The sequence below is a fragment of the Myotis davidii genome, unplaced genomic scaffold (genome assembly GCF_000327345.1).
Source record: "Myotis davidii unplaced genomic scaffold, ASM32734v1 scaffold135, whole genome shotgun sequence".
In the NCBI taxonomy this organism is placed as follows: domain Eukaryota; kingdom Metazoa; phylum Chordata; class Mammalia; order Chiroptera; family Vespertilionidae; genus Myotis; species Myotis davidii.
In genome coordinates, this window is record NW_006289813.1 from 10,876,321 (window position 1) to 10,888,218 (window position 11,898).

Sequence of the window (11,898 nt, forward strand, 5' to 3'; positions counted from 1 at the left end):
TCACACAAAGGTTGTTTATCTGACCTACCCATCGCTTTTCTCCAACACCTAAACCAGAGCTTTGGGGAAAAATTCTTAACCTAAAACTGATCTAATGCTTAGTGGACTCAAGTAATTGGAGTCAAAACTGTTCTAATGCTTAATGTACTCAATGTGTCATTATTTTGAAAAGACTTAGTTGCAATCTAGTCCATGTTTAGTTGTTACAAAACAAACATATATGGTGAATTCTGCTTCTTTATTATAGGATGATGTATGTTAAAGTATGTGTTAGTGATGCAATTTGAATGATTTCAAGAAATGATAATACACCCATTATAAATAATGATGAACATTGATACTAAAATGAGCACTTACTGTATGCCAGGCTGGGCATTTTTGTAAGCAAATTAATTGCATGCATTACTAGTGCATTTCATTCTATTAGCAATATTAGAAGAGGTTCTGTTCCCATTATGTACAAAAGGAATCTGAGGATCAGACAGATTATGTAGCCTGCCAAAAGCTGGCATCTAACAAGGGACAGAATCCAGATTCCAAGGCAAACCTATTGAGTCTCAGAACAAATGATGAGCTTTCCACGCCGCACCCATGTCTCCTTCCAGGGTCATTCGCCCTCTGTATCCTTGTGTATCCTTGAAATCTAATTGATTGGTTGGACAACATTGGATCTTGTCAGTAAAAAAAAAAACTTAGATGAACAAAACCTGTGCTTTTAATCACTTTGATGCTTGCGACGGGGACAACTGTGCAATAATTGAGTACCACCTCACTCAGAAAACTGATTCCTCCAGAAAATTTGTAGGTGAGGGCTTTTATAGCTCTGTGTTTATAGCTCTAATGGTTATCAACTCACATGATTATAAAATTTGGTGACAAAAGACCACAAAGAGAGGACAAGACAGAGAACATATGTTTAAAACATTTTAAAAAACATATTTAATCCAACACTAATCAAGTAAGGCTGTATAAATTTCCCATTGAAATAATGGTGGGTCCCTATAATTCACCCTAATTCTCACTAGCAGACACTGTGCCTTCCTAATGACTAAGACAACAGTGTTTACAACAGCACTACTCCCTTTCATATGGCTGAGTCAGAAATGGATGTGAGAATTGGCAGTAAGGCAACTTCAGAGAGCATTGTGATCTTAGCCATCATTGGCTGACCAAGAGAAGTGAATGTCTCACTTGGAAATGACTAGAAAACTGATTTTAGGATATTCTATTTTTATTTTGTGTGTGAAAAAAAGTATGTAAGAGATCATGTAGATATCCCTCATCTATCTTTTGGGATATTTTGTGGTTGAATGGATTAAGGAACCTAAATTAGCATTAGCATCCCGTTAATATGGAACAGTGTATTTGCAGGATGGCTGTTTACCCCTCATGGGGCTGAACACTATTTTTATGGCCACAGATGGGGAGGATGAAGCCGAGCCCACCTTATTAGGAGTTTCTCTCTCTGAGCCACAGTGAGAATCGAATTCTTTCCTCACTGGCGGGCAAAGGTAACAGCTGACTGCCCTGTGAAGGTTTAGACAAACCAGCTGTGAATCACACTAAGGAACCAACCTAGCCTGTTCTTTTCATTATTTGTTTCCTTTGTTTCCCTCTGGAAGTGAAGGACCTACCTGAGAGAGCTTTCCAATAGTGAGGTCTCCCCTTGTGTCGGTGCTGATTGGAAGATCTCTACATTCTTATAGACTAATTTTGCCATAGCATTTGCCAATGTTTTATTTCTACAAAAAAAAAAAAAAAACAAAGATGGCATTTGCTTCATAGATTCTTCAGCACAGCATATTAAGAAGGCAATCAAAAATACACCGTTTTGAATATGCATTGCCACATTGTATGATGATTATAGGATTTGATCTGGCAGCCTGGGAATAGGACTGATCATAACTTTTATAATCCCCTTGAGATACTCTGATATGTGTATGAAAGTATATGCAGTCATATATATAACTGAGGCTGGAATTTGTGAATGGTCAACTTTGGTATCCAGAGTAACGGATGTTTAAAGGAGCTGCCTAGAATGTTCCATGCCTAACAGAGGTCATTGGTATAAATGACCATCCCCAGGCCCTATGGTACAACAACAATTATTTAACTATCTTTTATTAGTAAGTCTATTCCAGTGAACTTAATGGATAGCATTGTACTTGGTATTGCTGTTGATATTTATAATATACCATCAGAAAATATTGATGTCTAAAGTCATCACTTCATTGCTCGAAAAGAAGGAAGCTTAGTAGTAACAAACTTTACACCAAGTCACATTGTGTCCTAGAAAGCTAGCCAATATATGAAAGACATTGACAAAAATGGAGGGGTTGTGTGTGTCCTTCCTGAGCTCTGGGCTGGGAAGTGAATGATGACAGTTAAGCACAGGATTTGCGGGCCTTGGCCCTCAGGACTCATACCCTGGATGTGTCTTGGTGGTGTGTTTGTGAATCTTATTAAATAAGCCTGTTTTCACAAACCCCCTCCCACCCCAGAGCTGCTGAGTCAGAACATCAGAGGGTTGAAGGTAGGAGGAGCATGAATTTCAATGAGCTGTTCACTTTTCATGGACAGAAAGTTTTGAGAATCATGGCTGGATATGCAAAGGTTATCAGACTCTATGAATAATACCCGTGATCTATGGGCCCTTCTTCAGGGAGATCCATGAAGTGCCTACTGTGTGCCCACAGCTGGACACCCATAGGTAAAGTTTATGTGTCATCCTTTTCTTTTGGACTGCCCAGTTCGGTGGCAGTGGGGAGGAGGAGATGAACTGATTTCAAATCTTAATCATCTTTTAGAGTTGCCTTGGTGAAAATGAGACTGGGCAGACTTTTCTCAGCCTTGCAATTTTCCACGCAATCAAGGAAGGAAGCTCAGACAGCGCTCATGCTCCTGGGGCTTTAGGCACCCTCTTGGCTTCATTATTTGCCTGTTTTCTTTTGCAAGAAACCTGACCTTTGAATGGCCTTGCAGTCTGTGCTGCACTGTTTGTTAAGCTTTTGTTTCCAAGAACACATCTTCGAATGAACTTCATCCCACTGTGCACCTAGGAAGCACCCAGGTGTGGAGGGAATGGCCATAAAAACTCAGCAGGTCTGGCCTCCTGTCCTAGTTGTGAGCCCTTGCTCCTGGTGCCTCCATCTTATTGTCTTAATGCTTTAGTGAGGTGTAATTTACACAACAGAAACTCACCAATTTAAGTGCACAATTCAGTGATATTGTGCAGCCATCTCCTCAATCCAGCTTTAGACCACTCCCACCACTCCGTGCCCAACTACAGTATTCTCTGCTCCCAGCCCCAGTTCACAATAACTGTTCTGGTTCCTGCCTCTATAGTTTTTGCCTCTTTTTCTTTGGCATGTAGTAGAAACAAAATCAGACAATATAGGGTCTTTTGCTCTGGCTTATTTTGCTTGTCATGATGTTTTTGGATTCAGCCATGTTCAGTAGTACTTCATTGCCTTCCTTGCTGAATGATATTCCATTGTAAAAATATACCACATTTTGTTTATTTGTTCACCAGTTGATGGACATTTGGATTGTTCTTTTTCCCAAAAAATGTAGCTGTTACTTCCTACCTTGCAAATCTGTTCTCAGGATCATTGATAATAGGGTATTCAGCCCTTAGAACAGAGGCAAGCACATCGTCGGTGATCAATAAATGAATGCCATTATATTAATATTATTAACAGGAATATGATGTGACCTTCCTGGAACCTTCAGCTTAAAGAGCACTAGATAACAACACCAAAGAGACTAGATATCAACACCAAGAGCACTGGAGAAGAGAAATACCCAGTGGCATAACTAAATAGAGAAAACAGCTGACTCATGAGCTAAGTGTCAGCTTGATGAGTTCATAGCAGAATTCGCCTCAAGCTGGCAACCTGCCACTGCCAGAGGGAAGGGTGCCATGGGCTTGCACACTGGGATGGATCGAGTATGTGTGGAAAAAACATGATAATTTCAGCAATGGCTTATAGATCCAGGTGACAACACCCTGGAGTCCCATGGCCTCTAATGAGAAACATGTGTGCCTGCCCCTGTCAAGACTGTGGCTTACCTCTCTCCCATGAGGACCTGTCAATGGCTGTCCCACTCTGCTCTGACTCTCTCTGCCATGACACACTGGTAGTGGCTGTCTAGCTCTGTTGTGACTCTCTCACTACCTTTGGCCTTTTGGTCTTTTACTTTTCAACCTGCACAGAGTATTGTACACACACAATCTCCTCTTTTTTTTTGTTGCAACTTTCTATATGCTACCCTCATTAAAAATATATATGTATATGTAATCTTCACAGCCATACTAGGAAATAGCTGTAGATGTATCATCTGCTTGCAAATATAGGAACTGGGTCTCAGGACACACACACACACACACACACACACACACACACACTCACACACTCACGCACTCATGCCACACACACACACACACACACATGCACGCACGCACGAGTTCACCCTCTGAAGAGAGGCAGGTCCAGGACTTGAACCATATATTTTGCTTTAGGAGCCACTGCTTGCCATTATACCACCGCAGCGTGTGCCACAAGGCCGAGACTAACATCTGCTCTATCATTAAGAACATGATGGCAAGCAAATCCCTATACCTCACACTGTCACTGCAAACTGAGTAATGAGGAAGATCCAGGCCAGCGGAGGTCTGGTGGTGGTGTGTACAGGAAACAAGATGAGTGGGGGTGAAGGCTTTGAGGCCACGGGGAGTCTGTGTTTTTCTGGAACAGGAACAATGGCTGGCACAGCAGAAGCATCCTGAGCCACAGGGCCTCCCTCTGGTGTCTTCACAGCCAGCTCATCTCATTTAGGGCTTTGCTGAAATGCCACCTTCTCAGTGAGGCCACTGGCCACCTATCTAAAGCTGAACCCCCCTTTCCTCCACTCCTGATGTCCTTTGTCATCCTGGGTTGTTTCTTTTTTATTTAAATTTTTTATTATAGTTTACATTCAGTATTATTTTGTATTGGTTCTAGGCATACAGCTTAGTAGTTAGATTATCATATACTTTATAAAGTGATCTCCCAAGTGCCCACCTGGCACGATATATAGTTTTTACAATATTACTCACTGTATAGCTGTACATTCCCTATACAACATAGGGAATGTAGTCTTTATTTCAAAATAGACTTTACTTTTTAGAGTAGTTTTAACAAAACAAAAATTGAGCAGAAGGTACAGATATTTACCATTTACACCCTGCCCCACACACGTACAGCCTCCTCCATTATCAACATTCCCCACCAGAGTGGTACATTTGTTACAACTGAAGAACTTACATTGACACATTATAATCACCCAAAGTCCATAGGTTACATTAGGGCTCACTTTTGATGTTGTGCATTGTATGGGTTTAGACCAGGGGTGGGCAAACTTTTTGACTCGAGGACCACAATGGGTTCTTAAACTGGGCCGGAAGGCCGGAACAAAAGCATGGATGGAGTGTTTGTGTGAACTAATATAAATTCAAAGTAAACATCATTACATAAAAGGATATGGTCTTTTTTTTTTTTTTTTTAGTTTTATTCATTTCAAACGGGCCGGATCCGGCCCGCGGGCCATAGTTTGCCCTCGGCTGGTTTAGACAAATATATAATGACATGTACCCATCATTATAATATCACACAAGGTATTTGACCTGCCCGAAAAATCCTCTGTGCTCTGTCTAGTCATTCCTCTCTCCATATTAACCTCTAGTAACCACTTTTCACTGTCTCGATAGTTTTGCCTTTTCCAGATGTCATATAGTGAAATCATAGAGGATGTAACCTTTTCATTTTGGTTTCCTTCACTTAGCAACGTTAATTTAAGTTTACTCCATGCCTTTTTATGGTTTGACAGCTCTTTTTCTTTACTGCGGAATAATATTCCATTGTCTGAATGTGCCATAGCTTACTCATCTATTCACTTACTAAAGGGCATCTAGGTTGCTTCCAAGTTTTGGCAATTATGAAGCTGCTATAAATATTCATGTGCAAAGGTTTTTGTGTGAATATAAATTTTAACTCATTTGTATAAATACAAAGGAGTGTGATTGCTGGATCTTATAGTAAGAGCTTGTTTAGTTTTTGTAAGAAACAGCTCAACTGTCTTCTAAAGTGGCTGCATCATTTTGATTCTCACCAACAGTGAATGAAAGTTCCTGTAACTTCCATCCTTACTAGCATTTGATGTTGTCAGTTTGGCTATTCTAATAGATATGTAGTGCTATCTCATTGTTTTAATTTGCATTTTCCTGATGACATGTGATATGGAGCATCTTTTCATATACTTATTTCCCATCTGTATATCTTTCTGTTGAGGTGGCTACTAAGATCTTTGGACCTTTTTAAAATTGAATTGTTTGTTTTTTTTCTTTTAAATGGGAATATTAATCCTCAGTTAACATGTTTGTTATTAGGATAGGAGTAATATATAGAACAAATTACATAGCACATTATCTGCCACATGGATGGTGCCCAAGACAAAGTAACTGTTATTTTTATTCATATTTATATACATAACTAGAGGCCTGGTGCATGAAATTTGTGCACTCGGGGGGTTCCCTCAGCCCGACCTGTGCCCTCTCGCAATCCAGGAGCCCTTGGGGGATGTCCAACTGATGGCTTAGCCCTTAGCGCTACAGCAGAAGTGGGAGAGACTCCCACCACCACCACTGCCCATGCCAGTCATGAGCCCAGCTCAGGGCTTCACACTGACTACCAGGGGGCAGCTCCTGCATTAAGCATCTGCCCCCTGGTGGTCATGTACATCATAGTGACCACCATTCGGTCGATTTGCATATTAGTCTTTTATTTTATAGGACTAGTGGCCTGGTGCACGAAATTTGTGTGGGGGTGTGGGGGATGTCCCTCAGCCTGGCCTACATCCTCTCCAATCTGGGACCCCTCAGGGGATGTCCAGCTGCCAGTTTAGGCCCGATCCCCAAACCCCGGCAGTCGGACATCCCTCTCACAATCTGGGACCTGATCGCCCCCAACTACCCTCCCCTGCCATCCTGATCTCCCCTAACCACCTCTGCCTCAGCCCCACAACCATGGCTTTGTCCAGAAGGATGTCCAGAAGGTCTCCCGGTCTAATTAGCACATTACCCTTTTATTAGTATAGATAGTATACATAATAATTAGTCTATTAATTAATAAACCACCTGAGAGCTAAAAGAGAATGTTGGGTTTTGAGATGGTCCAGTACATACCTTCCTTTTTTCTTACATTTTTCCCCTTTTTGTTTTTCATAAATCCTGTATTCTCAGTTAATTATAAAATGTGAAGAAAAAAAAAGAGTAACTTAGATGGTAGATCTATATACTTTTAAATCATGTTTGGAGAAAGTGGGATATTTATACAGGTGAGTTGCTTTCCTAAAACTGGGTTCCAATTTAGACCTATGCACTGAGTTGCAGGAGGTGCTAGGTCCATGGAAGTGACGAACCTGGGACAGCTTCTCACCTATGCTGCCCATCTGGCAGCTAAGCCTATCCTATGATCAAGATCCATTGAGTAGTTGAGCTTCCTCTAGGACATTGTTCATGAGAAGAAAGGGCTATACTACTCATGCCCAGTTTTGAGTTCAAATTTGCAGATAAGGCATTTTCTCCTTGGAGAGGAACCAGTGAGGGGCAAGAAGTGTGGTGCTCCTGGATCCCAACATGCTAAAGAAATGATAAAGTGGGGAGAAGTATTTACCTCAAACAGTGGGTCACCCTTCACTTTAGGTTTGTTGTTCAGCCAAGCATGCTACTGGGAGTCACAAATGATCATATTTATCTAAGCTCTAATCATAAGTTATGTCAGTACTAAGATTAGATCATAGGGTAAGGCAAGAAATGCTGATAATTTAATGTTCAAGTGAATTAAATTAATATGACAAACAAAAATATGAGAGCTCTTCAAATTTTAAGGAAAAGTGATGAAAGATGAGCATTCACTGTGCTGCACCCTTGAAGCTTCAGTTATGAGGTTTTAAGACAAAAATCACTGTATCAAACAGCAGATGAAAAGCATAGATTCTGGAATAGTCTTGAATAATTATTTGGAGTAGCCAGGGATCATTCTAGTGCAATGATTAATTGTACTGTAAAATTACAACTCTGGCCCTAGCTGGTTTGGTTCACTGGATAGAGTGTCCAACTCGGGACTGAAAGGTCCCAGGTTCGATTCCGGTCAAGGGCATGTACCTTGGTTGCAGGCACACCCCCAGTAGGGGGTGTGCAGGAGTCAGCTGATCAATGCTTCTCTCTCATTGATATTTCTAACTCTCTATCCCTCTCCCTTCCTCTCTGTAAAAACTCAATAAAATATATTTTTAAAAAAATTACAACTCTGCTTCCTCCTGCCATAAAATTTATTCAAAGCCTGATTGTCTAAAGGCTCAGGTGTGCTCAACTCAGCTGTGCAGCCATTGATCTTGCATCGATGTGTGTTGGCACTTCATCCAAGTCCCACTTGTTGTCTTTAGCCTGGTCACACGGTCCAGGTAGAATTCAACAAAGTGAATGAATTTGTTTGAGTCATGCAAGTGGGAAAGGCATAGAAAAAGTCTTGTGACTAGTGACCAAGATTTGAACTGAGCAAATGACTGAATTTTGAAGACTGGACTGATTTTGGTTTGTGATGATGAGTGATTCCTATGACCAGCACACAGCCCCATTATCCTTGAAGGCAAGAGGCCCAATGCCTAAGCCAGGTGCACAGTAGGGACAGGAATAATAGGAATCATATGCAAAATTCTCTTGGGAAAGAGAGAACCTTTTGGTTATTTAACTTCTTAGGAGATTTTGGCTGAATTTTGATTTTCAAAGCATCACAAATAATTGTGCAACAAAACTTACTGTGATTTTGGGCACTTAGCAAGTGATGGACTGGCCTTGGGCCAGGTTCATGTTTGACCCTGAGGTATAAGGAAATAAAAAGCAGAGTTTGGCTTTTATGAAAGATCTATAAATGTTAAAATTGTCTTGTGTTTCTGAGACATCATTAAGAAGACTAGAACAAGTAGAATATTCTCAAAACAAATAACAGTTGAGAGTAAAAATGCAGTTACTAGGGAATTAAAATGCATGTTTCTCTTAATGAGCCCGATCATGCTTTCACTGTGTTTATTGACAGCTAGTTGTCTTGAAAATAGCTTATGGTGTCATCTGAGACAATCTTGGAACCAGTTCAATGAGGACTTCTTACACTGCAGGAGAAACAGACTCAGTGGTTGGGCATTTATCTATTTCTTCTTAATTTCCATTGTATTTTTTGATTCATGCAACTTTTATAGACAGTGTCTATAAATAGATACACAATAATAGAAATCTACCAACTTTTAATTGAGGATAACCGCACATAGATCACAATAAACATCCTACTTTCGAACTTCAACACTTCTTTACTGACATTGCTCAAAAGCAGCATTTTCTCAGCACTAACATGACACACATTTTTTCCTTCCTCATAAATGCAACATGAGTGTTTGGTCGGCTTCCCAGTGTGAAATGATTTACAGAATTGGCCATGGTAGAGTTGCAGGCCCCCGGAGAGCTCCTTTGCAGAGCGTGGAGGACATTAGCCTTTTCTGAAGCCTGGTTAATAATCCACCCAGCTGACATCCCAGTGGTTCTGTGGGCAGGCATACACTAGACATTTTATGAGTTTCCAAATAAATATGTTTGACTCAACAAGGAAAAGCTTTGATAAGGAGAAAGCATTAATCTTCCATGATTAGCCTAATCTTTTAAATAAACTTGCAAATTAATAATGCAGCAAGATAATGAAGTAAACGTGTTTTTTCTTTTTTTGGTAATTTTTATTATCTATTGATTATCAAAGAATGTCTTATCAGTTATTATGCTCTATGTATTTAATGAAATTGAGGATGGTTTAAACATAGAATGTTGTAACAGACTAAATTACAACTGCAACAAGTACAGTGCTTGACCACTTTGTTAATGAAAATTCAAAAATCTGCCAGCTGTGACAGGTCACTCTTGCCTGAAGATCTTGTCCCTCAGCCTGGGCCACCCAGAATATAACCTTGAACCCAGGGAAAAGCAGGGGAGTCTGGAACAGCTGTTACAGAACACAAGTGTTTTAGTTGAAGCCAGAAAGAGTATAAAAAATAATGGATCAGGCCAGAAGCAAAGATGTGTTTGGGGCAACTGTGTCATGGGGTGCACCAACACTTGGGCTTTAGAAATCTCATACTATACAGTGCAAAGTCCCCCCAAGCCTCCTTAATTGTCAGGGTGACGTATGATATTTTATACTCTTTGTTTTATTAATCCAGCATATTTTGTTTGCACATTTATTGCAGGTCATATGTTTAAAATACATTATTGTTCATTCTTATGAGCTCATAGAAAGTAGCGCTCTTTATATCCACTGTCCAGATGACAAAATGGCAGAGAGAGGCTAAGTAAATATCCTCCAAGATCACACAGATGATATGTAGAATTAGATGATAATTCTACCAGGGATGTTTGCCTTATCTGGCCAATCTCTCTGAGTCCACTTGGGCTTGCATGAGAGATGCCGAATGCCGTCTACTCCAGAGAACCTAGAGAAGCTGGTAGTCTTCCAAGCGGTGATTTGAAAAGCAAGGAATTGTTTGAATAGCAGAAAAGTTTTTTTAAAAAACAAACAAACAATGACTTTTCCTTTTTTTTTTTCTTTTTTAGTTTAATATTTAAACTAGTTACCTTCTATAGAGTGCAATTCCTCTTTGGGTAGTGTTATTACACAAGGTTGAACACATCCAAGATGGCTCTGCTACTCCTGGGTTAGTTTAAATGCATAAAGGATGAAACCCAACTGGCTTTGGCTACTATTTAATTTCAGACTTGGCTATTTCTTGATAGAACTGCAAACTTTAAAGTATTATTGTATTCTAGTTTAGTTGGTAGAGTCCTAGGAGGCAACAAAGATTTCCAACTCACTCATGTGGAATATGGTGTGAGAAGCTGCTTCCTCTGTGATCCAGAGCATAAATTCCAAGTATTTCACTTTCCACTGTGAGGTGGCAGTTAGGCCCCAGGAGGTCTACCCCCCATGGTGCTGATAGCTTCATTGATAATTTACCAAGTTTACCTTTCCCCACCAGTAGGAACACTAGGGTCAGAGCTTAACCTCAGAAGGTGGGAAGGGTATGCTTGTAAGCAAAGGTATACAGGAATGCTTGGAGAGCTGACTATGGCTCCAATTGGAAGTGTAATTTGTGTTTTCTTTCCTTTCCCTATTTTTTCCAGTCAGGCATGATAAGAACACAAGAAGCAGATTACTTCTTAAAGCCACTTCCTTCCCACCTAGCAGGGCAACTCAATGACTCTGCCGGGGGTGGGCCTCCTTCCCACATACTGTACAAGAGATCCACAGAGCCACAGGCTCCGAGGGGGCGCCAGGCAATGATGGTCCAGAGGCAGCGGGAGCTGGAAAATCACCACCTCTTCTACCACGAAAATCAAAATCTGCAAGGTGGCTTTGACCTCGGGCACCCACAAAAGCAGCATTTCTGTGGAAGACGCAAGAAATGTATGTAAGGGCGATTCTCTTCATGTGTGTAATGATTTTAACGTTTATATAAGCCGATGGAATATTTTTAATTTTCATCATATTATGCCTGTTCCCAAAGTGACGTGTATTAACTGTCCTTACTAAACTTTAGTGACAATTCCAAAGACAGTCCATTATCTGCATGTTCAGTATAAAAGCTCTCTCCATGATGGATAGATAATGGTAGATGTTTTCATTTTTTTAAAAAAGCTGTTCCCTGGACAGATTAAATGATGCACTGCTGAGGAATACCGAATCTACCAGACATCTTCAAAAGAACTCTGGCATGTCTACTCAGTAATGCTATATTTTTGAGGTCTAGATTTATTAAAGCCCA

General features: G+C 40.5%; 1 protein-coding gene across 1 annotated transcript in view; it reads left to right on the forward strand.

Annotated features, from left to right (window-relative positions):
• Positions 1-11,898, forward strand: part of ADAMTS16 (ADAM metallopeptidase with thrombospondin type 1 motif 16) — a 103,682-nt gene that overhangs the window by 17,147 nt on the left and 74,637 nt on the right. Inside the window, exon 4 of the mRNA XM_006762468.2 lies at positions 11,258-11,540. Coding sequence (XP_006762531.1) covers positions 11,258-11,540 — 283 coding nt within the window. The remainder of the gene's footprint in view (positions 1-11,257; positions 11,541-11,898) is intronic.